Below are 27,587 nucleotides of genomic sequence, written 5' to 3'. Positions count from 1 at the left end.
TATCTTCCTCTGGTAAAATAAACTTAGTTTACGGCAGAGGGTCACTGCTGTGAGAATGGCAGAGAGGCTGGAGTGCTGTACAACACTACCCCCTTGTGATTTCTCTTGTTACAACACTTTGTAAACCAGTTTTTCCAGACTGACCATTTTACATGCAAGTTTCCCTCTCTGAGCACGAATCCTATCATTAAGCAGCCAGCTTCCTCAGTACGAACTGAACAACACTCTTTGATACATCCAAATGCATTTTGTTTTTACTGAATTCCTCTTTTCTTGTGCCTATAAGCTTGCATAATTTTTTGTATGATTCTATATTTGCTGCTTCAGGAACTCGGACAGACCTGGTATTTCCGCCTCTGCCAGTGCATGTTGCATCTCCTCTCTGAAAGCAGAGTTCAGTGGAGAAATTTCAGACTTGGATGCACATCTTTGCTATCACCTTGTATTTATTTGAGCTGCGAAGGACCAAAGCCAAGCCGCTTTAGTTGAATGACAGCATCTTTGCCCACATGGTTCATGGCTGGGCTCTGGAGAGATCACAGCTCAGCTAGAGCAGCCGGTGCAGCCCTGGGGAGATGCTAGACCAGCTCCTGACCCAGGACAGGTGCATGAGAACAGCACCAAAATTACTAAAGCTGCAGACATTTAGCCCCGCTTCAGCTGGGTTCACAAATCTGCATACCCTGGGCACTTGTTCATAATCTCTGTTTATCCCTAAAGCATCACAGAGATGACAAGGGGATCAGCGTGGGGGTCCCTGCTCTCTGTCGTGAGGTGCAGGTGTGCTGACACACACGGCTGCTGAGGAACAGCAGTGTGGGACGCTGCTCCAGAAGGGAGGGGGGCCGGGGACTGAGCACAGTGGGCTGGGTGGAAGAGATGAGGACAGCAGAGTGATCTCCCCGACAAAGGCAGAGCCCAGCTGTGCCTGAGCAAAGCAAGCAGAGATGCTTTGGAGACAGTGACCAGGTTCAGCAGAGAGTCCAGACGGGCAGGCAAGGCCATGGCGAGGGGGCAATGCGAGGTGAAGCAGGAGTAGTCGTGCTGGTCAGCCATCGACTGCAAAGCTGTCCCTGAGCCCAAAGGGGCAAATCCCCAGGAAGGGCAATGCCCTCAGGGCCGTAATACTGACAAGGCCCATGAAAAACTTTCATGTGCCTACCTGAAAAATCAGATTCCAAAATATCTCATTTATTTTTGACTTGGACAAGTGGAAAGAAAAAGAGACGTAATTTTATTATTGCCTTGCTGCTGAACTCGATCAAGTTCAAGTAACACAGTCACTGTTACATTCTTAAAAGAATCGTTGATAAGTGAAAAACAATGGAGAACATTTTAGTTGGATGGAATTCTACTTCCATGTCAAACACTCATGTCAAACTACTTCCTCCTGAGAAAAAAACAGCAACAACACTGCTTTGTTAAGCATTGACCTGTTCCTGTTGTTTATAGCACAGATGAAGTACATCTCAATATTCTGTCTCCAACATCCTTATTTCTAGTGCAGCTGGGATGTCACCTTTATTGTGACAGGAAATGTGGCATCTTTAGATGTCCATTTTCTACCCGGGATTCCTTGAGTTCAGATCTAATGTAGAGCAGCTGTGAAGCTAAATCAGCATGTAGGTACTTCCCTTAAATACTTAAGAGAAAAAGAGGAAAGACATCTACAACTCCCTTTCTTTTCATAGATAACGGAACTAAGTTTCCTAAGTGTGTGATGTTTATTTATCAAATAAATAAGCCATAGAAACCCCCAAGGTCACAGAGCTACTGAAGAAAGAACTAGAAACAATGAGGCTTGTGTTCAAGGCCCATCCCTCCTTCAGGAGGTGTGGTTTGCTACGGCATGAGGGCGTTCAGGGCTGCTGGAGGTTCAAAAAGCAGTGAGAGGAAATCTAAGGAATAAAATGCACCTAAGGCTATTAAAAAAGAAGGTGCTGCTTCTGGTCCAGAATATCTGTTTTAAAAGCGTCTGTTCTCATAACAAAGACGAGAAATAAGACAACTAAGAGGCGCAGTAGGCACTGAGACTGAGAATATCTCAATAGCGGCCATACGACAACTGCCACCTAACTTCAGAGAGTGGCAGTGGGGGTATCCGTCTGAGAGTAACTAATTATGCCGTTTTATTTAATGGCACCTCCAAAGCACATTTCACTTGATCTGCTTTAGAAATCTACTTTAACATGAGCTGGATCCCACCACCAGAGTGCCTTTTCCTCTCCACTGACATTAAGGGGAACCAAAGGCACCAGCTCAGATGTGTCTGCCCTACCCATGTCTATCTTTAGTCAGACAGATTCTAGCTATGAGCAGTGAACTGTTAAGATCAACATCAGAACTAGGACCTTCTGAGTTTGGAAGTGGTTCAACAGGTATTAGAAGTGGTACACAAAATGTTACCAGTGTGTTAGAGTGCACCCAAAAGGGGCTTTTTTCCATGATCCTTATAATTTCATTGTAGGTAACAGTGTTTTCATGGTAAGTTCGATCATTTTCACCCTAACAATGTATCATCTTAACACCTGGCTCAGAAGCTCTCAATCACACTGCCACGACATGGCAAATGAGAACAGAATTTGAGCCATCCCTAAACTGACAAGGCCTTTGTTTGCTCTTTTCAAACTACCCAAGATCAGTGAACCTAACGGTACTGCCGGTGTGCCAGAACAGTTCTGACCAGGCCCACAAAGTGTCCTCTGGTGCCCAAAAACACACACAAAACCCCATTAAACCCTTGAAAAAGTTGTGTATGTGAATACCTTTGTAGAGCAGATAAAAGCGTCTGAAAACAAAGCAACTGCAGGACACATAAAGCCAACATGAATAGAGATAAAATGCATTAATCTTTCTCAATGGAATCTTGGAACAGAATAAATAAATCTAAAAGGATACAGAGACCCGTTTTATTCTCAGAATTTAAGTATTTCCATCATTAATTCCTTTGAATAAAAGCGTTATTATTCACTCACTTTCAAATAGGTATTTTACTCTTTTCCTACTTTACTTCAGAACTCAGCAATTCCTAAACACAAGCCTGTAACCCCACAGTCTATTTTCTTCCTAATTAAAGAATCCTCCTGTTAGGACATGTAGAGTAGTTGCTGGATTTTCCTTTTAAGTACAGACCTGTCACTTCCTTGAAAAATAACTGTAGCAAATGAAAATGAGGAAGTCCTAAAACAGCCCTGCAAGGTTTTTATGTGAGGACAAACCCACCATTTCTCTGCATTCTGAGGGGCAATGTGTGCATGTTAATCCTCACATCTAAAGGACCTGTTGTTTCTGTGGTATCTAGTAAGGTGTTCTTATAACAGAGATTATTTAACGCAGAACAGCAGCAGAGATCGCTTGAGAATAGTTCTTTCAGCCTTGTGGCATTTCCACTGTTATCAGTTGTACAAGGCAGCCCAAGGCCTGCCTTTGCCTACCGAGACAAGGAATTATGTCCCTCACACTGCTTTTGAAAGAGCAACAACTCCTGCGCTCTTATCTGCAACAGTGTCACCAAAACACCGCTGGTGCCTGTCCCTAGACTAAACACCGCTGGCAGCGTCCTCGTGGGCACTGCCTGTGCCTGGTCAGGTCTGGACTGATCAAAACCAAAGCATAAACACTAACGTGCGCATCTCCTGGGGTGTGAGCGAGGGCAGGGGAGGTAGCACAGGCAGGCGTTTGAGGGCAGTGATGCCGCCGTGAGTATTCATCCGTGCAACTGGCGTAACCTGCCTCCACCAACTCCGTCGCCCAGGCAGAGTGGGAGCACCGGGCCGAGGCCTAGCGGGCCCCAAGGCCCGAGCCTGACCCCAGTGCCGGCCTCACCCGGCCAGGCCGCGACCCCCACAGCGGCCGCGGGAGCGGCTGCCCCGAGCCTCCTGGGCTAAGCCGGCGGGGCCCCGCGGGGCCAAGACGCCGGGCTCCGGGCAGCGGAGTCGGGCCGGGCCGGCACCGTGAGGGCGGCCGGGCCCTGGAGGCGCCCCCGTCCCGCCCGGGCCCACGGCGAGGCGGCCCCGCCCCGCCGTCGCTATGCCCCGCCGCCAAGGGAGGAAGTGTCGTAAAGGCTGACAGGAAACTTGGCCGCGGGTTACGGCAGCGGCGGCCGCGCTTGGCGGCCGCTGGATGAGCGGAGAGTGGGAGCCGCGGCGCTGAGGAGACGCGGGGGTGAGTGGCCGCGGTGGCGGGCGGGGAGGCCGCGGCGGCGGTGGGTGGCCGCCCGGGGCCCGCAAGGGAGCGGGGAAGGGCCCTGGTGGCGGCGGCGGGGGGAGCGGGACAGCAGGAAGAGGCGGCGGCGGGGCGGCGAGGCGGGGCCCGGGCACCGTCTCTGCCTTTGTTCGCGCCCCCCCCCCACCCCCACCCCCCGCGACCGCGGCCCGTGAGGCCGCCGCCTCCCCCCCCCTCCCTCGCCCCCGTCTCGTCTGACGCCCTCCTCCTCGGTGAGTTTGTGTCGGTCTCTCCCGTAGGATATGGCCGAGGTACCGCCGGGGCCTAGCAGCGTCCTCTCCCCGCAGGGGGACACGCTCTCCCCCTTCCCCGGAGGAGGAGGGGGAGGGGGGGCTGCTTCCTCCTCCTCTTCCACCTCCTCTGCTGCCGCCGCCGCCTGCACCGGGGCCCAGGATGAGGAGGCCGAAGAGGAGGAGGAAGAGGAGGGACCCGCGGGCGGACGGGAGCAGCAGCGAAGAGGAGGAGGAGGAGGAGGCAGCGACGGCGGCAAGGGGGGGCCGCAACAGCACCGCCACCACCACCACCATCCCCCGCACCACAACCACCAGCTCAACGGCCTCATCAGCCCCGAGCTGCGGCACCTGCGGGCCTCCCTCAAGAGCAAGATCCTCAGCTCGGAGGCAGGGGCAAGCCCCGAGGGGCTGGAGAACAAGCGAGCCAGTAAAACAATGGGCTCTGGACAGCAGCAGCAGTCATCGCCCTCGACCACAACACCGTGCTCATCTCCCCTTACCAACCACCTCCCTCCCCAGGAAAGGACTGCACCCTCTCCTCCTCCTTCTCCCCCAGCAGCAGCAGCAGTAAGAGAGGACAGGAGCCAGTCTGCTGCCACAACTACGACTGCTGCTAAGACTGCAGCCCGCAATGGACGGGCAGGAGAGACTGGCTTGGAGGAGGAAGAGCAGGAGGAGGGGGATAAAAGAGGGGAGGAGGAGGAGTCCTTGCTGCAACTCTCCGCGTCCTTAGATGCAGCTTGCAGTTTGAAAGGCTCGGGAACGGACTCTCAGCCCGAGGAGGACATAACGATACGATACGTCCGATATGAGTCAGAGTTGCAGATGCCCGATATCATGAGACTGATCACCAAAGATCTGTCTGAACCCTACTCCATTTACACATATAGGTATTTTATCCACAACTGGCCACAACTTTGCTTTTTGGTAAGTGCCGGAGGGGGTAGGGAGGGCAGGAACTGGGAGTGGTTTGGGGCTGGGGAGGAGAGGATTAAAGGGTTGACATTTGTGGAAATACTTCTAATAATCTTTGTGTGGATAAGGGCAAGCTTTTTTGGGAGTACCTGTCTTCCTAATGAAGTCCCCTTGTGACCTGTGCATGTATAAGTAAACCATATACTTGAAGTTTCTACATTTGTTAATACATGTTTTAAGTGGTGGGAAAAGGGTTTGAGCACAGGGCCAGCATCCAGGAATTCAAGGCTTCTAATCTTGGTTTTGACATTGACTTTCGTGACCTTTGGTAGCTCATTTTATCATTCTGTCTCAGTTCCTAGGTTTGTATTTGAAAAAGAATGTACTTAGTCCACTAGTGTCTTAATGAGTGCTGAGTAATTCTTGCACAATGGTTTTAAAACAGACTTCAGCATGGCTAGCATGTAAATGTTAAGTGATACATGGAGAGACGCTGTGAAAGGTTTTGTAGACTTTTGATCTGTGAGCTTACTTTGGAAACGACAAGTGCAACTGTATTGCTTCTTACAGGTGTGATAGTGTGTGCAGCATGCAGAAGTTCTTGTGCTCCTTAGACTGTCTTGCTGTACTAACAATGTATTTAGTGTTACATTCTTCCTGCTGAACTATTGAGAAGATTGATTTACCTGTCACCCTGTCTTTCTAAATGTTTAGCACTTCTTACAGAAGAACTTGTGTCTCAGTTGAAAAACGTGCTTTTAGGATGATAATCTGTCCACAGGTATATGAAACTGAGTATAAGTTGGCCTGTGGAGTATACATGCACAGTGGGAGCTTAGCTGTGTTTGATTTACTCATAGGAAAACTTATGTCTGCAAAACAGAACATTTATGGGAGTGTATGGCACATACTTGCAAAGGTAAATGATGAATTATTCTCTCTTGATGTTTTAATCAAGGCTGGACACCTTTCTGAAAGGTATGATTTAGCCAGAGTCAAGACACCCTTCAGTTTAGGAGTATCTCTGTAAAATTTTAATAGGATATGAGTACAGGAGGTGAGGCTAATGGAATCCATCTGGCCTTAAACTTCCTGGATGTTCTTGGTTTAGGGTCTGGTATAATTTAAAGTAGGATTTATAAGATTTATAGGAGGATTTTTCAGAACTGTGCCTCTTAGAAACCCTGAAGAGGGAATACAGTAGGATTATAGGAAGTTGAGCAAAGCATTACCGTCTGGAACAAAATAGAAATATGAAAATATTTGACAACATTATTCAATGCAAAGTCATGTTTGCCATTATAAGGATGCTGATCAGAGCAGAATGGTATTTTTCAAGCACTGACTATGCGTGTGACTGATTTACTTCATATTGAAAATAAATGCTCATGAACTACAAATGTCCATACTTTCAGCATGGAGTGTATTGCTGGTAATGCCAAGGTAATGTTGAATACTATTGGATCACAATGCGTTTGTTTAGACTTTAAATCTGTATCTTTTTTGTCAGGAAGTAACTTGAGAATTTTGTTATGAAGAGCAGTGGCAAGTTGTTTGACAGAGTACTAAAACAGATGATTTCTAATAAGTACATTCAAAGAATAAGATATCACTCAAGGAAAAGAAAGCATCTTAAGCTTATTTTGTAGTGACAGCTTTTTTTTATTTTAATAGCCTTGAAGAATCAACAAAACTTTACTTGAACTCTGTGTATTGCGATTTTTTTGAAGAGTGGAACAACGTAAAGTACATAAAACCATAGAGAAGAATATGTGGCTATGAACATCTAAAGCCAGCGAATTGTTATCTACTTAATAATTTGAAGGTCTTGCAGTATGTTGAGTCAAGTTTGATGGGGTTTTTTTGTGACTAGTTTTAGTATTTTTAAGGTTTGTTTTTTTAGAGGTTGTCTTGAAGACTTTCTGTTCTATAAAATTTAATTTGTTCCTGCAGTTAATGGATTCCTGAACTACTTCTATCTAATAAGTCTCTTTAAAATATTTATCTTCAGTCAGGGACTGCATATTCCAACTAGCAAAAACAGTGTCAGGAGGGCGAAGAGAAGCATAGTGCCTGATCTCACAGAATCTTTTGTCTATAATGCTTTGTGGCCTCACACCCTTCTGGGTTCAGGTTTTGTTTTGGTTTTGATTGTTCTGGGGGAAAGGGTTTAGACTGCAATTTGACTGTATTTGAAAAAAATATCTGTAGGTGTTCAATCAATTCCTTTACTGAATCTCACCATCACCATTTTTAAAATCTCTGATGCTTACTCATATGTCTTCATTGCATTGTCATGGGCTCCCTTCCCTTTTCTTGATGTGTGAGGGGAAACTGCTGTCCTGGTTTTGGCTGGGATAGAGCTATTTAAATTGAAGATGGGATGTCTGTTTTTGTAAATGCTCAGCAAGTGTCCCTTGCTGATATTTATTCAGTAAACCATCTTAAACACCATAATTTTCCTATCTAGCATTTTGGATACCTGACAGTGCAGAGCTGTTTTCTGGGTGCATTATTAATATTATTCCTGATTATCTCCTGGATTTGACCCTTGCTGAGTTTTGGCTTCTCCTTCCCAAGGTGCACCTTTGCTCTAATGGCTAGTGCAAGGGCTGCTTGCTTTTCCTTTCTGTTCAACTACCTCTTCCTGGCTTGTGCCAACACTTGTGTTTCTCTGATTTGGGAAGCTAAGGTAGCCCTCCCACCAACAACATACATTTATAAGAGTGTGTGTGTATGTATGTGTTTTAGAGTCCCGTTTCTGTTGGTTTAGGGCTCCAAACATACTCACAGTAGGATGTCACAGGCACTGGTGTTGGTGCAAGGAAAGAGGTGGAAAAAGCACAGCTGGAGGGAAGGCATAGGACCAATCCTAACTAGTCAGTAGTGTGGTTTTGCTGTATAAAACCACTGTACGCTCACAAAAAGTTCATATTCTACTTTAAAAGTATTCGGAGTTACTAGGAATCTTCAAAACATGTTCATTTCCGTGTTGAGTTCATCCGTGTAACTGTCTTCCTGACTGTAGGGGTAACAAGTTGGGGATGGTTGATGATCAGTTCTGCTGTTTTACACTGCAGCATTATCTGACTGAGCTGTTGTAAGGGAATAACCTTCTCCTCCATAAACTGTAACTGTCTGCTTAAACTCGGGTTTCGCCTGTCTTTGGAAGAGCAGGTTTGCACTGTGCACTAGGTGTGGATGCCCTGTAAATGCCTGGTTTTTACTTATTCCCAGAATCCCTGTCATCCCAGCTTCTCTTCAAATGACTGATGATAACCACTCCTCTGTCAAAAAGGCAGAGGAACGCGGTATCTTTTGTTTCACATGCAGCGTTTTTAAGCATCGCTACAACTTTGTTCCCATATGGATTGTAAATGCATTTTCAAAGTTGCAGCTTCCTTTTAAAGTGTATTTGTGGCTTCTAGTCTTAGCAGTGTTAAACTTCTAAAACTTCCATTTAGAACCGATACATTAAATATTTCAGAAAATTGTTTTCAAAATACCTTGGCATGGGAGAGGTGAGCTTAGGAAACCTCACTGTGTGCCAAAGTCTGGATAAGATAGGACATAATAAAAGCAGAGTTCTGGCTGAGTGTTGTAACCTCTCCTGTAATTCACAATACTGCGCCACTCAGCTGCCTTTTGAGAAAAATCTGGAAAAAACTGTGCTTTTATTGGGTTCTTAACTTTGCCACTAGCTATAGCAGCATTTATAATTTAAACTTTCACAAGTTTAAAAATAACCTATTAATTCCATGTAAGTGGTTTTAGATGTGTTGTAAATCCTAAATGACTGCAGTTAAGATCTTGCTTTATACTAATGCTTTGCTTTTTTTTTTTTTTAAAATTGGATTTTATTCAAGAGTCTAAGCATACTTCATGTTGAAATTAAGACTTGTAAGACATTGTCCGTGTTTCTAGTTGCAGAAAACTTGGGGCATAAAAGAAGAACCAGAAAAGTTAGGAGACTGCCTGGGAAATCTTCCTAGCCTCATGGCAGATGTAGGAAGAAGTTCTATAACATCCATTCCCAATTTGCAAACTCTCTCTGTATTCCAGTTTCCTCTTAGGAGCGATCGTGGTTTCAGATACAGGCTTGCTGTGTTACCTCTCGCTGTCAGCGGCTTTGTGAAAACTTCAGTCGTTGCAGCATCTGAGTACGTAACAACGAGTGTGGTTATTCTGGCGATGCCCTTGGCACAGGAGGGAATTACTCGTGTCCAGTTTCATAGAGTGGAAACAGAGCGTGATTTGCCCAGTATCGTAAAGAGCTCTGAACTGCCAGACTTTAACCATTAGCCTAAATGTATCCTCAGATGGCATTCAGGAGCATGATGTAAGCTGAAGGATTCATACAGAGCTGTTTTGTGGTACTTTGGGATGGATTTTTGGTGCATGTGTGAGAGGGAGGCTGTATTGCAGTAGCGCAGGTTCTGCTGCATTTGAATCGCAAAATGTTTCTCTTTCAGGAGCTAGTTGGTTGTTTTAATCTTCTTTAAATGGGAAGAAGTATCACAGGATCTGAGTATTAAATGTGTGCTCAGACTGTGGCTGACAGACATAATGCCATCTTTGCTAATGAAATTAACGCCAATTGTTTCATTTTGTGAAAAGTAATGTTCTTGCTGATTTACAGACATTTCTGTGCTAACTCTTCTAGAAATACATGGTTGCAATACAACAATATTAATCTAGTTTGTTTTAAATATTTAAACTTACTCGTAAGAACAAAGTTAATGCAAATATTGAATTTGAATTCATGTATGTTAATCCTGCTAATGACTTATGATTGAAGTAAATCTTGTAGTACTCAGTGGGGTTTATAATATATAATAGTAACTTAGGGTGAATTCTCGTTGTAGAAACTTGTATGTTTAGAATTACTCTCATATACCTGAAAGGAAAATTTGGCCCATGATTGTCTTTTCATAAATAGTGTTGTATGGGAACTACTTTTTCTCTCTCCTCCCCACTCTCCCTATTTCAGTCTTTTGAGTTGGTTTTTTTTTCTTTACACAGTTTAACCTTCTCCAGGGAATTAAATTACAAAGTTTTACATCCCGTTTTGCATTAATTTCCAGCTTTAGATAAGGTTGGAAAGGAGAGGAAAGGCAACAAAAAACCCTCAAATTAAGGTGGAAATGCAGCACTCCCTCTGTAAGTGGAACAACTGTAGATTAACTGGCAGACTTACCTGCCTAAAGACAGAGAAATAGATTTGTTTGGGGAACTGGTAACAAAGTCATACTTTATTCAGCTGTCTGGCAACAGTAGTAAAACCAGTGGGTATTTGCTTCTTTGATCACTGAAACAAAATTCTTTGCTGTTCATTTAGTGTTTTAAATATATGATTCACGAACATAACTTTTCTGAGAAGTGCCCTAAACAAGAAAGAACACAGATATGCAACGTCACTACTCTTGACGTATGTTTAAAAAAAAAAAAAAAATCTTAAAAATTATCCGCATGACTGTTACGATCAACAATTTGCACGTGTTCACTTCAGGGCAAAGCATAACTATAACGTGCTAGTTTGTGCTGTGCTTTTTTTTTTTTTTTTTTTCTTAGTGAGGTATAAGATTACATCTAGGTGCTCTGCGTAATTATAGCAATGTTATGAACAGCCTGTCTGATGATACTCTTTATTTAACTCCCTGGTTTTCTCAGGTCTGAGCCGAGATACAAAACTTGCCTTGAGCTGACACTTTGCATACACAGTTTTAGTATAAGTACAACTTTTCTTTCCTATGGAATAAACTGTGTTTTAGAACAAATGAAAGACTGCTTAGAGGTCGTGTATTTCAATCCATTTAGATCATGCTACAGTTTCTGTTCATCGTTTTACAAAACACTTGTTTAGATTGTTCAGGGTTGTTCTTGGCTACTGCTAAAAACCTGTGTTTTCCTGCCAAATAAAAACTTAGCAATAATTATATTTGCCTGATGAGTTTATATTAAAAATGGTGTTAGGATCATGCTGTATCGTAGAGCTTTGTAACTGCAGCTCATACAATCTGGGCTGCTTCATTTCACCTTTGATACAGCTCCTGGTTGACAGCTAACTTGGTTAATAACCCACCATCCAGGCAGAGATGGTAGAAGACATTATTATTATTCTTGGGGTGAAAAAACCTGTGTCTTTGTGCCTCCACTATGAAATGCATGAATGAATTTCCTGTCTGTAGAGTCCTAGCCTACAAGCTCTATACAAACAGGTTGAGGTGGTTGGAAACTATAGAGTATATACCATAGGCTTTGGAGAAGTGAGCGCTGGGTTCACAGGTGGGCTGCACTGAGGCCTGGCACTACTGGCTCTGGCAAGTCCTGTTCATTTGATGTGTCTAACTGTTGTAAATTTGAATTATTCCGAAGCGCTTGTGCCAGCACATGCTTGTGCCAATCATGTGCTGTAGTCCGGGTTTAGTTGCTACTCTGGAACCGAAGGCTAGTTCCCCCCTGCAGATACAGGTCTATCAAAGTCTGTGGATCCACTCATCCACCCATACGTACAATTATGAGTTTCTTTTTTATCTCTGTCAGTCTTTCCTGAATGAACAGTAATTCATTCTCCCCTTGGATGCTGTCCTACTCTGCAGCATTATTTAGTTTTACTGCTGCAGGTTACAATGTCATTAATCCCTCATGCTACCTAATCCTTCAGTTAACATGTGACTTGGTTTTTCTTACACTCTAGTACGTTTCATCATAAAATTCTGGTGAATTTAGTGGTTGTGCAAGTAGTTTGGTAAGTGTTTGGGGAGCAGTTGGGTTCTTTTGTTGTTTTTTTTTTTATTATTCTTCAGACTAACTACATCTCCTTGACCATGCTTTTTGTGACAGTACCATTGGGATTAACTGTCAGTGTGTAGCTCCTAACAAATGAAATCTCTGAACAGTTAAAGAGTGTGAAATTAACTGTGTGCTTTTTTTTGTTTGTTTTTTGGATGTCATGTGACTAAAAATGACGAGTTTCTAAAGATTAGGCGCAGCAACGTGATCCTTTGTGGCCTTGACATTAAAACCAGTCAAAAATGAAGCATGTTGTCTACCACAGCCCTTGTACATGAAAATTCAGATCACTGTAAAACAGGAATGGACTTTTCTTCCTCTGTGGCAGCCCATGTGAAGGGGTGATTTATGCCTTAACCTGTTTGGTTATTTTTTTTCTTTTTTTTTTCTTCCCCCTTATCTATCACATGTGTTCTTACCTGTAGACTTCATGGAATAATAATGTGGTTCTCTCCAGGACAATTAATTGGTTGTTAATTGTAACTTTATTTGAATGTAATAAAGAAATAAGAGTCCTTTAATCTTATTTATACTTTCGGATACGTTTTAAACATTTATTTGGTTATTTTTTTATAGTTTTATGCAAACAAATTTTGTGTGGCTGTTTCATTTAAAATGAACTGGTTTACTACTTTTGGTAGCACTGTAGATCACAAACTGAGAATGCATACGTGTATGTTTGTCTTTAAGGCCATGGTAGGTGAGGAGTGTGTAGGTGCCATCGTCTGCAAGCTGGATATGCACAAAAAGATGTTCCGCAGAGGTTATATAGCCATGTTAGCAGTGGATTCCAAATACAGAAGAAAAGGAATTGGTAAGAATAGCCTTTTTTGTTATTTCTTACTTAAATCCTGTAGTTGGGATAACTGTAGCTGTCATAAAGGTTTATGCAGAACTGAACTTTTAGATGTGGTGGTTTGTCTGTCATCCCTACCTTACACGACCACACAGGCTCCCCAGTGCTTTTTAAAATTTTGTTAAACTCGCCTGAAATGCCCTATGAGATTTACATCTGGGATACCATAAAACTAAAAAGAAAGGCAGTCAGCAGCCCCTTACCTCTGCCTATTACCACTGTCAAATAACAACAGTGGGAATTGCTTTGCTTTTTTATATGTGCCCTCACCACTGTATTTCTGTGTTGTGTTCAGTCTATCTTTTTTCAGTGAATTTACCTGCTGACTTGTCCCTATCAGTTAGGCATATATTGCCTGTTGGGGAGAACATATAGTTCGTTGTTGTATTAATAAGTGAAGAAAACTAGTTGTGTATTGCTATTTGAATGACTGAAACGGAGATCTGTTTTTTTGGGAAGTTACATGATAAAAGAAATCACTTTTGCCAGGGGGTTTGCCCTCCCTCGTTAATCAGTTTTGCCCCGATGAAAGGATGTTTCATTCTAGCACCAGTTATTCTATCTGGCTTAATTAAAGATTTGTTCTTATGGAAGGTTTTTTTGTGTGTGTTGGTTATTGTGAAATTACATTTTGTAACGTTTTAAACGTCAAATGTAGACGTCAGCTTTAAAGACTAGAAGAGTGCTTTGCCACTTATTCACACTGAACAGCTCATACTTTTGTGATTAAAGACAGAAAATTACTTGCAATGGAAAAATACACTGATACATTGCAGAATGGTACCATTGTGTTTGTTCTCTTCATTAAAAATACCAACCAAAACGCAAAAAATCTTGAAGTACTACATATTATCATGACTTTTCAACCACGTGTGGATTTTTTTTTCTCCAGTGCAATTCAAAAACCGTTGTAGGTTTCTGTACTGGAGCAGAGGGAAGAAGATACTGAGAAATCCCTGTCTCTCCTTTCCTTTTAGCTGAGTCATGAAGGAGCCTGCCATAATTTAATTGCAGGTGCTTGGATTCATAAGTAAATAAGAATTAATGCTGTTATGAAGATCTCTGCAAGATTTTTCCCTTGCTTTAGTCAGTTCATAATTTTAGAATTATATAAATAGAATTTGTATTTAAAGCCTTGCTTACTTTAGCATTATGTATGTTGACTTTTTCCTACATTTGCCACCTTGCTGTTTCTCAAAGTGTGCTGTTAATCTGAAGATTTGTTTTATATGTAGTACAGTTTTGTCATATGTTCAATGAAAATCTTAATTTATTAAAGTTTTGAGAATACTTTAAAACATTCTCTAGATTCCTTGGGGTTTTTTTTCCTTTTCCTTAGCCTTCTTATGGAAGTGAGATTTATGCAATTTCATTGAACAGCAGTTTTTTCCACTAATAACTTTGAAATCAACTTTCAATTTCACCCCAATTCTACAGACAGGTAGGGATATTACATTTGTAGAACTGTTGTGAAATAGATGAAAAATAATGATAAAGAATTAAATTAATGCTTAACCGAGGGGAAGGGATGGGCTTCAACCATATTATTAGATACTAGCAAATCCAAATGGGAGTCGGCCCCAAGAAAAGTGGTTTCATAAGTTCTGTTACTAACAGAAGTATTTGTTTTAGTAAGAGGAAATTCCCTTGGAAGATGAATGTCCTTCAAGTACGTGCCAGCAGATTTTGACTTTAAACGCAACAAAAAGGAATGAATCACATCTTGGAAGGCTATATATAACACTATGTTAAACATAGAAGCCTGTTTCTAATATCCGTGTGTTAGAAGAATCTTGCGCTCAAGCTGAGTCTCTGGATAACTTTACAGATTATTTTAATGTTCAAACTTGAGACTGCAGCTTGACTGCAACTTCTTGTTTCTTTCTTCCTTTCCTCCCTGCTTTCCCCAGGTGTCATGTCATGTAGGTAGCACACGTTAGTCATATATAAACCAGCATCTTTTGCATTGCAACTCTGACACTTACTGAAATCTATATTTCAGGTACAAACTTGGTTAAGAAAGCTATTTATGCTATGGTTGAAGGAGATTGTGATGAGGTAAGATTTTATAATCAAAAACTTTCATAATGTAAATGGTTTTCATTCTCCTGTATGTGGATTCATTTCACAGGTTTTTCTTCTACAGAACTGGGGATTTTTTTTTAGGTGGGGAGTGGGTTGGTAAGAAGCTATTCCTTTTATAATGAAAGGAAAAATAACCTCAGAAAAACATATGGCACAAATAGTAGAAGGATTTTCTAATTTTGTCATAAGGGCTCAAATTCAGTGTTTCAGGTTTTGGTTTACTTTGCAAAGCTGCCTCAGCCTCTGGTCGCAGGCACATTTTCCTCCAAAGACTCTACTTTAAGGTGCTGCTGACCAGTGTAACTTGCATGGTGTATGTAATACTTCCATACTTCTAGAATACACCGAGGTCTTGGCACAGGACATGCTCTAGTACTGCAGACTGTGGTTTTATCACAGCGAGTGATCAGGACTGTTCTGACAGTGCATAGCTGTATTGCGTAGCTCTGACAGATCTCTAATGATTTAGCATGTCAGTGAAAACTTGGAAGGAAAGTGACTGAATCACTGTCAAACTTTCTCAGGCCTGTATGTTACTAGTCTTTTACCAGATTAGTCCCTGCTTTTTTTTTTTTTTTCTTTTTTCTTGGCATATATATAAAGCAACTAACTATCTTTATATGTGCCATGTTTAACTTGTGAGGAACTCTCCCTTCACGAATCCTCCTTAATCTGGTTATCTGTCCCTTTAACTTTCATCTCCTTGGGACAATGCAGTTGTTAACTTGTTCCTGATAAGTGAGCACTGTGTCATTTCAGTGTGTCACAGTTAATGACCCTTTGTGATCTTGTTTCAACTGCTTCCTCAATTGTCCTTCTGCAGTGTGTGAAGTTTCTTATGCAAAACAACAATTTTTGTTGCAGGACTCCTGGCACATACTCTGTTTATTCTTCCACTTGTTGTGTTACGCCTCTTGCAGCATCCCTGCATATGTTCTGACTTCATTCATTGTTTGAAATATTTATTCTTCCCTTCAGATTCCTTCATGCCTCTGCTTATTGGTGTTGTCTTCCCCCCAAATTTATGTTGTACTCGGGCAGTATAGTACAGTCTGATAGTTCTGTAATTCTTTAAGTTCTTTGTTTTGGCTTGTTGCTTCTATCATCGTATGCAATATGCTTTGCTCTAATCTGTTTTACTACTGGCTACATTAAACTAATAAAAAAATTTCCATTTTTTGGTTTGTTTGTTTTCCATTGCTTTCCACTATGGTCTTGAATTTATTTGCCATTGCTAGAGCATTCCAGATTAAAAGAAAAATTTAAAATAATGAGGAATAGTATCACACTGTTCACCTCACAGTTGGAGAATTGAAATGCAGAGAAGTGAATTGCCTACTGTTGTTAGAGGTGGTAGTAGAACTGGCTATTTCTGGTCAAGCTACCAGAGTTGCAGTAATTACCATGTGATTTATGAAGGCATGTGTACTACTTCGCACATAACTACATTTCTGAATTGGATTATCTAACAGGTAGATGCATAATCACCTCTCCTGTGTTTTTTTTTTTTTTCTAACATTGTAATATTAGTCCAAGAGTGTTTCTTACTGGTTTTTATCTTCATCAAAATGAAATAAATATGATAAGGATTGCAGGCTTGTCTGCAGTGAGACCTCATTAAGTCTTAGTCACAGATTTTCATCTATGGTGCTGTAGAAATGCTTTGTACTAAGTGCAGAGGGCATTTTTCAGAGGCTACTGTTGTCCCTCTTTAATCGAAGGTGCTACAATTCAAGCTCCTTGAAGTGTGTGCTGCTGGATGGGTGCAGGCAGGTTTCAGTTCCAGTTTAGAAGCTGTGTAACCATGTTTGTGGGCTGATGATTCTGAACTAACTATGTCCTGCTTCTTGGGGGCTTTTCCATCAACTGAGTCTTGTGCTGACCACAGCATTTTGAAATGGGGGCTCGTTATGCACAGGCAGCATGGAACGCAAGCAGAGTGTATTTCTGACTTTCTACACAGGTCAGCAGAGGCACATCCACACTGATTTTGATATATTTATGTTCTTTTTCACGTACAGGTTATCAACAGCCAAACAGCCAGTGTTTTTGTGTTTTCTTCTTTTCTTTGCCATCACGTGTAGGCTTCTTCCAGATACATGTGGTACAAAATAATGATGTTGATTACTTGTAGGTTAATGGGTAGATTGCCAAGTTTTCAATCATGACCAGCATCTGAAAAATCCACCTAGCCAACCACTAAAAGCTCTGTCTGACAGAGCCAGGACACCAAGACACTTACCCTCACAATAGTTGTTGGGAGGACGATTTCTGGCTGTCTAATTGATACCTAGAGCTGATCAAACATGAAATAGTGCATCAGAGTAATTTATCTTTGTGAGGTGGGTGAATAGTTTAATCATCTCTGCAGCTCTTAAGATATTTTTTTGCATCCCTTAATAAAATCAGAAGCATGATGAAAATAAAAAGATGCTGCTACTTGATGAACTGCAATTCAAAAAAAGGCTTTTTTTTCTTGGAAAAAAAGAAATCCTTGGAATAGGATTAAAAATATTAATATGCAGCTGTGGGTGTCATGAAAAATTTCCAAAGGCTGCTTGAAAACTCTTTCCTTCAATCTAATTATGGAATAAATGCAGTAAATATACTTAATTTTAATACCTTCTGGCGTATAATCTGATAAATGTTTTGTTCGGTACGTTGCTTTTCAAAGTACCATAGACTGGACTTTGAGGTATTTGCATTGAGTCCTGAAAAATGAAGGATTTATACGACACCATAGATGAAAATCCTGAAGTCACTAATGATATGTTAGCAATTAAAAGTATGCTGCGATATTTTAGTGATTAAGGATTTTTTTTTTTCTTGTAAGCTAATTTTATGGGAATAAACTAAACCAAGACTATGGAACAAGTGATTTACAGTGCAAGCTTCTGTGTCCAGCCAGCTGCCTAGGAGGTAGTTTATGCTATATGCCATGATTCAAAGCTGAGAGGCAATATCCTCCAGTCAGAGGTTGCTTCCTGGCTTGGGGAAGCTGTGGGTGAGTAAGTGAAGCAGTGAATTGGCTGGGATGGGATCTGTGTGGAGGGGAGGAGCTGGCCATGGCCTACAATAGAACGGAAAAGAGGGAAGTGATCTGATGTTGGGGATGGGTCGTTGAACTAGAAATAACCTTCAAGCCTGAAGAAAGTACTCAACAGCATGCTTGGAGCTGGAGTGTCTGGATATAACATTACAAAACTTGAGGGATATTTGATTTTTTAAAATTTTTTTCTTTACTTTGGTGACTTTCTCAGGTATTTGATGTTAATGAATTCTGATTGGGGTAGTAAACTGAAGGTTTTCAAGATTATAATAGCCTGATTTTCCAATAGGTCACAATGATTCAGAATAACTTTATGGGCTGGTTGCATACAAAATGTGAACTATAGAAATAAATCAGGTGAAGGTGAATAGTTTTGCTCCCATCTTCAAAGTTTTGAAGAGATTTTTTTCCAGTGTGAAAAAGGAAGGTATGTGCAAGTTGGGTGTCTGATTTTTGTATGTTGGCTGAGGTTTTTACTGACCAGCAGTTTTCAGAAATAGTACTGCTTAAGACCTTCATGTGGAACTATTACATCCCTTAATCACAGTGAGAAAGGAGGAGTTGTTCGTTCATATGTAGGTCTTCCATCTGTAACAAATGACTGTAATCTGCATAGATTCATTCAGTTCGTATTACTGAAATAATGCACCACGTAACTGGTAACTAATCAAAATAAGACTCTAGTAAGTGGAACTCTTAAGAGCTTTTTTAAGCAAAATGTAGAATGTGAAAAGGAGTTGCAACTTCTCATGAGAATCCCCATTGAAAGTTTAGGGTGATTTAAAGTGTATTTTTTTGACCACAACAGTAGGTGTGTCATTTTAATTCAATATCACACTTATAACGATATACATTTAATTTGCTTATAATCCTATTTGAAATTATCAAACGATTGACAGTTTTTTCTTAATCTACAAATCATCTAAGGTATTAAATGTTAGATTTTTGGTGCTACCTTTCCTTAAAAGTTAAGGCAGTTAAACTGATGCAGGACACTGGACAAGCACCCGTAACTTGAATCTGATCCTATGCCAGACTTACAAGAATAGCAACCTCTTCTGTGAGTGCTGAGAGAGTACTTTCTTCATTTGCTTATTTGGTTTGGCTGTATTCATTCTACGACTCGATTTCTAAACTTCATTCAGAGTTTGAACTGAAGAAGCAAAAAATCTTGACCTCTCTGTTTATCTTCAGTTTAGGAATAAATTCTAGTAATAGTAATAAATGTTGAGCTCCACTCTTGCTATAGAAGGTTTCTTGCTTCTAAACGCAGTTAAAATTAGAATGTTAGGTTTATGAAACTCAAGATGTAAGAGAAAGTAACAGCCTTCAGAAAGTTGCAGAAAATGCTGTTAAATCCAATCGGACCTTGCTGGTCTTCAGGGGAGGATGCAATTGTGTTGTTAGAGGATTTAGCAGGCATATGTGTATAGCAAAATAGACCCTGTGAGACCAGAAATAATATAATGATTGAAGGTTTGGAGCTTGACTGAAAATCTCACACAGGAAGAGATGAATCCTTCACAAAACAAAGCTAATGAAATTTGGATGAAATATGACTGTTTACTTTTTACATAATAGAAACATGTCTTTAGCCCTTTGAGATCAATGCAACATATTGAGATCAGGGAATTTTATTTTTTTTTCATGGTGACAAGTCTTCCTTAGAAGTACTAGAGCAAATCTCTTGCATTTGCTTTCAAGATGAGCATTCACTCAGGTAGTGGAATTCCAACAAACCTGAATTTCAACATTTAACCACTCCCTTAAATTCAATGATCTGCACTGTTGGAAGTCTTTTAGCATTGCAAGGTGTTCAAGCTTGCAGTTGAATACAGACTTGTTATATCACTCTGCTAGGTTACTAAACTTTTATGAGAGTGAATGCCATTTGTAGCTGAGAGTTCAAACAATAGTCTTCTGCACTGTGGATTTACATGGGTCAGATTTCTTCTTTGGCGTAACACTTTGTTTTATTTTGAATTAAGAAGTTGTACGATACACGTAATTGTGTAGAAAAATAGCACTCCTCAGGAAAACTATTGCACTTCCATAATTTGTTATAAATTAATAGTTACACATTTCAATGGATTAAGGATGTTAAGAGTACTTGATTAAGTCACAAGACTTGATAGTATTCTGTGAGGTACCGGGTAGAGAAATTAAATCTCTTCATTTTTACCATAAGACTAAGAATTACATTAGGTTGTCGTAAGTGTGCAGGTACAACAGACTGTCCTGCTGTAATTTAAGAACTCTGACTATCATTGTTTTAATGTGTGACTCTTAGTTCCTTTTCAGAAAGCAAACATCTTAGTCTTATGTTGTTCATTGGGTTGTTAGTCCCAGGTTTACTATTCTTCCAACATTCTTATACGGAGAAAGCGCAGGGGGGATTATCCATTGGAATGTAGTTAAGGTGGCTTGAAACTTGAGTAATGATCAAATATATACATTAAATGGATTTTAAAATCTCATTAAAGGTGACCAGTCTAACTGATGGCTGCCTCCCTCTTTTACATTGGCTTAGCCACTCCTCAGACTGCAGAAAACAAACCTGATGGAGAGAAAAAAGAAAGATTTTCTACCAGATTGCTTTTTGAAGTAGCTCAGCAGCAAGCTTAGTGAGCTGGCAGAAGAGGTGAGGAGGAATGGAAATGTGTGCCTGAAGGCAGTAGGACCACAGACTCCATAAAGTAGATTGACTTATATTAGCCTGTATTTGTAGAGCAGTTTTTTGTTCCTGATTTTGAGGGGGCAGGGGGGATGTTAACCAGTTTTCCTGCATTTTATTGTAGGAGAAGGGAGTCCTGGGTCCCTGGGTTTTGAGCTGGGGTAGATGACTCTTTGTGGGCTCGATGAGGTTTATGTATATAGTCCTAACTACACAGAGCAGGTATCAAATGCTGGTTTAGAAATAGCCATTAGTGGACAACACCAGCAGTGATCACTGTTCTGCTGCAGAAATTGCTTAGGCTGTATTTTCATTGTATGGTCTTTCTACAGTGTCCATCAGCTCTTGTTAATATGTGAATGTACATTGTCATGGGACGGTATGTAGTCTAGTCAGCTTATTAGTTCAGCCTGTGTTCTTGCACAACCATGATCTGTCCTTAATAGCAGAATCCTTAAATAATTGAGTTGGACAACAGTAAAGAGGCAAAACAAGTTTTTAGCATTTGGAATGGGCACAGGGCTTACCAGTTATGGCAGAGCTCTGTTCAGTGCATTTGGAGACAAAAGGGAAAAACAATTCAGAAGGACATACTTCAGGAGTTTTGTAATTAACTTCATGTTAACATCAGTGTAGTTTTTTTTTGCCTGTGCTTGAGACTTCTGGGACAATGTTGAGTCGTTACTTAATTTGGACTACTCCTACACTTGGGTTTGGTCTGAGCTACTTACAGCAGGTCTTCCTGCAGCTGGGGTCTTACCAACACAGGGGGAAAAGAATGGAGAAAGCAGCTTTTTTCTTCCTGGTGTGCACTCTGATTTGAGTTTGGGATACTTGCGGTGAGCACACAGTTGCAAACATTGGGTCTGATGGCCAGTTGTAGAAGGCTGAAGCCTGTATCTAGGTCTAAATCTATTGAATTGGAGATCAAAGATATTAAATGACGAAACAAACCCCATGTGCCAATTCTTGTAACATGCAAAAGTTCAGTTGCTCATTCAAAATTCTAAGTATGTTTTGGACCCTGGCCTGTTTGGTAGGTTGGGTTTTGAGGTTTTTTTTGTTTGTTGTTTTTTTTTTTGGGGGGGGGAGTATTGGGAGACAGGGGTTGTTTGTGTTCTGTTTGTTTATTTTTTACCCTAGCTATTAGGAGTTGAAATACTATTTACAGCAAAGAACTAAAATCTTAATATGAATTCAACTTGTTTACAATTACAGTTGTTGGTTAACTGCTTTTTTTTTTTTTTTAATGTAGGAATGGAGAAGTGTTGCTTGAATAAGTCAGGACAAGAAAAACTTAATTCCACTCATTGCTAATAAGTGTACCTTGAAATAAAAACTTTGAAATTGTTTCAGTGGTCATGTAATTCGAACTGCTTTCTAATATGATATGGTTTTTTTCTTTTTTTTTCCTTAAAGGTTGTATTGGAAACAGAAATCACAAATAAGTCCGCTTTGAAACTTTATGAAAACCTTGGTTTTGTGCGAGACAAGAGGCTGTTCAGATACTATTTAAATGGAGTTGATGCACTGCGTCTTAAACTATGGCTGCGTTAAAAGAAACCATCACATCAAGCAACTGACGTCCCAACAGCGCAGAGTTGTCCTTTGCATGCAATGCAATTTGTACAAAATTGCTTTGCAGGTGGACTTAGTAATTTCCATGCAGCTCTTTCTGTCAGTGTCTCATTGAGTGTCGCACATATTTGTTGCACTTTGGCATGGCGCGTTTGTTCAGAATTAAAACCGATTGTTTCAAACGTCCGAGTTCTTTTGGTACCAGCAAGATGTGCCAGTTGATAGCCAAGATATGTTCATTCATTTGCAAGTCTACTGACTGTATGACATACACAGTGAACATTTTATCAAAGAACCTGTATGTGGAACGCAACTTTTGGTTCCAGAAAAAAGCCAATGTAGATTGTAAAATTCTATAAGTATACTAACATTTCATACAAAAATTGCCATAGTTTTCTGGAAAAAGGCTTCAATTTTAGGTTTTATTTTTCAATATTGAATTTTCCATTCTTAAATATTGGTACCTCAGTGATTAGTGAATGAAAAAAATGTATTGTAGGGTGGGGTGTGTGTTACAATGAGTAACAGTAACAATTAAATTGCGTCTGCCAGTGCCTGTATAGATAAGTATATTTGTCTTCACCTCTAAGTTTGGAGTGCATGCTTTTATTCTTTTACTTTCTTCAATTGTCTTTGCAAGAAAATTTCTGCTTTTATTTAAATTCTGGATTTGATAATAAATTATTTCAGATTTTTATAATTTGGATACTTCTCCCAAACGAGGGTTTGGAAGGCCCCCCTTTTCTTATAGCAAGAAGTGTAAGCTATTTTGAAAACCTTGAGTAGCTGCTAAAAGAGAACCCAATGTCACCAGTAAATCTCTGCTGGTTTTGGATGCACTTTTTTCCGTTAAAAGAGTGAGGGACTTTTAAAAGAAGATATAGAAAATTAATGTAAATTGGTATGATTTATTTAATCAAAAATTATTGCTAGAAGCTCTGAAAAACGGCTATTTTAAGATAGTTGGAACAATTTTTTTTTTTCAGATTCAGATTGCTTTGCTTCAGTGTCCTAAAACGCTTCAATCTTTGGTTCTTGGTCTTGGAAATAAATTTCAAGGTGTATTGTATCCATTTTTAGCTGCTCTCATTTTCTCTAAACTTACATGAGCTAAATTATTGGGGGATTTTTTTCCCTCCAGAATCAAAGCAGTGGGGAAGAACTTCTTTCTTTCCCCATTTCTCGCATTCGCTCTTGCTCTGTTTTTCTCCTTTTTTTTTTTCTCCTTTCTTTAATTGGGCTTACATAGGTTTTACCAGTACCCATCAATTTTTTTCAGTAATTACAGTGTCTAGGCTTTCTTGTTCAGTGTGATTATATATCCCAGTTCTATGAACCAGTTGGGTTTTTTTCACTTGGAAAAAAAAGAAATATTAGTTAACTTGTGGAAGAACCTATGTAATCTGTGAAAAAGGATGAACTCTCAGTGAATCCGCTCTTCTGTAGTTGAGCGTACTCTTAAGATTTGCCTTACTACACTTTTTTTTTTCTTTTTAGGGTTTGGTTTGAGTCATGGATTTTATTTTTTTTTTTTTGCTAATTACTGTACATTTAAAAACAAAACCAACAAAACCCCTACCTCCAGTAACATTTGGAAAAGAGCCCTATGCAGGAAAACTGGATTTAAAGGAAAGCCTTATTTTGCACAGACCAATCGCACATGGTGATGGGCATTTCTTACCATGTACAAATTATGAGTTGTATTTGAAAATAAAGATTTTTAATGGAAATTGGCCCTTCTGAGTTTTCTGCTTGTAGACACCATTTGTGCATTTAAGGGGGTTTGTTCCCCTCAGTAAAGAAAACTCATATATAAAATGGTGCCCGAGACAAAGCGTTACAAACCAGAGTCTGTCATGCACAGAGCATGTTGGAGTTCAGGGTAAAGCCTGTGTGTTGCCACTACTGCCTTGTGACATGATCAAACCTTTTGTTCGCATTACGCCGATCTCTCAGGTTTGCCAGTTTTTCTGGGTGGCTTTTCAGGAGTCGTTCATAGTTGAGACTTAAACATTGGTAATGTTAAATCAGTCGAAACAGGCTTCTCTCAGCCGTGGTCCAGGACGTAGTGACTGCTCTTGGCTTGCTTGAACTAAGGAGACAGATCGGGGAGGTTTCATACCTTGTTAACAGCTGTTGGACTTGTATCACAAATTGCAAACTGGGCTATCTTGTGTGTCTGCTGATGTTTAAAAACTGAAAAGCCAGACAGGCAAGTTTTCTATTGGTTAATATTTAAGCCGTGGGTGTCTTCAGATTCAAAAGCCGACTTAGAAGTTAGCCGAAATCCCTTTTCACAAAGGCACTGCCAAAAACATAGCTTCTGAGCAAACTTCAAATACAATTCTGTTTGTTTATTGTAAGAAGTAGTTGTTGCCATGCACGTTTTGAAAATACTGCGCAAAATAGGTGCACGTATCTTTTAAAAGAGTACATTGCCTGAAAGGTTCTGATCTTTCTGCTGTGTAACACACAGTTCACTACGGAAGATACTGAAGCTGTATGTGTTGGTTCGTATTAAAAGAAACAGATTTGTTCTCTGTGTTGCTTGGGATTTGGATATCAAGTGGGAAGCTCTGAATTTGCAAAGAGATGAAAATAAGTTTTCAAAAGAAATCTAGCAATGAAAAGTTGGTTATTTCTCATGTCTGTTGCTAAAACACAGTCCTCTCCCCCTCACCTTTTGTATTGACAAATCTAACTAAGGAGTTGATCGTTCTTATGTTTAAATTTGCCCAGATGTTGCTGTTGGCTGACATGTCAGTATGGATGTTTGCATTATATTGTTTTTTAAGAAATTATCAGGTTCATCACCTTCGAGAAAAGTAGGCATAATCTAATTGGTGTTGCATAGTACATCACAAACTATTTTTCAGGGCACTGCAAGACATTGCTAAAACAGAGTGCTATGTTAAGAAAATTTCAGGTCTTGTATAAACATTGCAACCTATATTGGAGTTCAGGTATCAGGTGGGCATCTACGAAAATACCAAGTGTATCTCAAAATACTGGACTGCTGTTTTGAGTGGATTATATTCTTCTGTCCCTTTATCCTTTTTGATGAGAACAAAAACAGTGGGGTTATGAAATGTACAAGCTGTCTAAATACAATGCAGTCAAATAAATGGTTAAGTTGTTTATCTATTTCCTTTTGAATGGAAATGTTCTAATGATTGTTTTGCTTTGTCTACAAAAATACCTTGGTTTTGTTTGTGCTTGTTTTTGAGAGCAAAATGGTGGAAAAATGTTTACAAGAGAATTGTTTATCACTACTTGATTTTCATTTCCATGCCTCTGCTAGAAGCATCATGAACAACACCTATATGAACTTCAGTTTCACAGCTGAACTAAAATGGATCCTTTTTTCATGTCTGTTAAGTTATGACTAATGTAGTCATCCTGGACTTTCCTGGGAGGTAAGGGTGGGATTTTTTAATTATTTTGGTTGTGGTAAGCAAGAGTTGCGAACTGCTTACAGCCCTTGCAAAGCTGAGAAAAATCTCTCTTAAAAGTGTACAGGGAAGCCTGTGGATTTTGGAAGTCCTTCTTGCTTTGTTACCTCTCTTAAAACTTTCCAAGAATTTGCCGGCGAGTGTGGCTGTGTGTTTGTAAGAGGTGTGCAGATGTCTGAGGGTTGTAACCAACTTCTGCTAGAAATTGCTGATCGCCTGCCAGCAGCTCCAAGTCTTTTGTTCTTCCAGCTTCTTTCTGATGCCTTACAGCTAGTCTGTCTGATTACTGGAGTTCATTATGAATTAAGGCTTCACAGACATTTTACCACTTCTTACACTTATTTCTACTTGTCCCAGTAGTAGGAACTGTTGTAGGTAAATGGAAATGAATTTCTGACTGGAGGAACTGGATGTTGAGTGTTGCATGTAACTTTTTACCTGGTCGTAAACCAGTGACAAACAGTCTTTCTGCTTTTTAACTCCTCCAATTCCTCCAAGTATTCAATTCTGTGCAGGATAAGGGTTAGATTATTTTTCTTTGTCTTGCACTGCAATCTATTCATAGTCCTAGTATATCTAGTTAGTATGCATGGGCTAAAATAGATTTGGAGAGGCCTAGCATTCCTTTTAATGTGAAATTATAAGAAGTGTTTTTCTCACAGATAATCCAGACTATGCAAGACTGGTTAGGTATTATTTTTAGGAATGAGCGTTATATGTGTTGCCCACCAGTGTGCACTTTAAAAATCTGTGATTTCTTTAAATACGCAGTGCAGAGGGATCCCGAGCTATGACTCCTACAGGGAGAACTGTCTCTAGGTCTGCAGAAAGGTTTTTGGTAAAGAAGCAGAGGCCTTTCTCCTTCCTTTGCTGTCTGAGTCCCTGGGGGGAAGGCAGGACTGTGCCTGTGCTTTACACTTGATCGTTGCTCTTCATTGTGAGGCTCAAGGGTAAGGGAAAACAAGTGAAATTCAAAAGAGTTTAGAATAGATGAAGTATTGATCTTCTAAACTTGATGTCCTCCAAAGGAAGACAGTTCCCCTTCAGTGGTGTGAGCACTCTTCAAAGGAAATTGTGGATACCTGCAATTTCTGTGGATTCAAGGAGAGACTGAGCAAATCCTTGAAAGAGGGATCTGTTGAGAGGTGCTAAGTAGACAAAAACTGTACGAGGCTCGGGAAACTTCCAGAGCTGAGAAACCTCAACGCTGGGGAGACCGCTGGGCAAAGCATCACCTGCTATGTATACTTGCCCCATCCTTCCTTTTCCCAGGATATCTCCTTGTGGCAACTCTTCCTGTATTCCCATTTTATGGCCAGGACCTGAGATGAGAGAGTGGACTGGGTGGACTGGTCTGAGCCAGGGTACCAGTGTAGAGCAGAGCGATGCTACCGCTGGCAGAGAACTGGCCAGCTCACAGGGCTGCTTTCCATCTTTGCAGGCGTTAGAGACTGAAAAGGCTCTCGATTTTGTAGACTTTGGATCTGGGGCTCTGTAAGACGAGTAGAGCTTTTGTTCAGTAATATTCCTTTGCTCTAATATGATGCCAGGAAAGCTGCCTTGGGGATAAATAATTTTTCTGTGCATTTTCCTGCTGGGCCAGGGGTCTTTCCTTCTGCACAGAGATTAGTGCAATACCCTGTTACAAATTAAGAAGTGCTTTCTGACCTTGGGTTTTTCTAAAATGTACCTTATTAAATGATGATCAGTTTTTGCACCTTGCTAGGAT

General features: G+C 40.5%; 1 protein-coding gene across 5 annotated transcripts; it reads left to right on the top strand.

Moving 5' to 3' along the window:
• Nucleotides 1-4,087: 4,087 nt before the first annotated feature.
• Nucleotides 4,088-25,971, top strand: NAA30 (N-alpha-acetyltransferase 30, NatC catalytic subunit). Of its 5 annotated transcripts, none has more exons than XM_074908897.1 (5): nt 4,088-4,164; nt 4,464-5,384; nt 12,855-12,978; nt 15,023-15,078; nt 22,248-25,971. In XM_074908897.1, exons 2-5 carry the CDS (start codon nt 4,467-4,469, stop codon nt 22,383-22,385), a joined length of 1,236 nt encoding a protein of 411 aa, XP_074764998.1. In that variant the 5' UTR covers nt 4,088-4,164; nt 4,464-4,466; the 3' UTR covers nt 22,386-25,971. The 5 variants fall into 5 exon arrangements, with proteins under 5 accessions (XP_074764998.1, XP_074764999.1, XP_074765001.1 ...); XM_074908898.1 differs by lacking the exon at nt 22,248-25,971 and adding an exon at nt 15,970-16,073; XM_074908900.1 differs by lacking the exons at nt 15,023-15,078; nt 22,248-25,971 and adding an exon at nt 14,360-14,462.
• The last annotated feature ends 1,616 nt before the right edge of the window (nt 25,972-27,587 follow it).

The sequence above is a fragment of the Athene noctua genome, chromosome 6 (genome assembly GCF_965140245.1).
Source record: "Athene noctua chromosome 6, bAthNoc1.hap1.1, whole genome shotgun sequence".
Lineage (NCBI taxonomy): Eukaryota > Metazoa > Chordata > Aves > Strigiformes > Strigidae > Athene > Athene noctua.
This window is presented reverse-complemented; position numbering and strand designations above follow the sequence as displayed.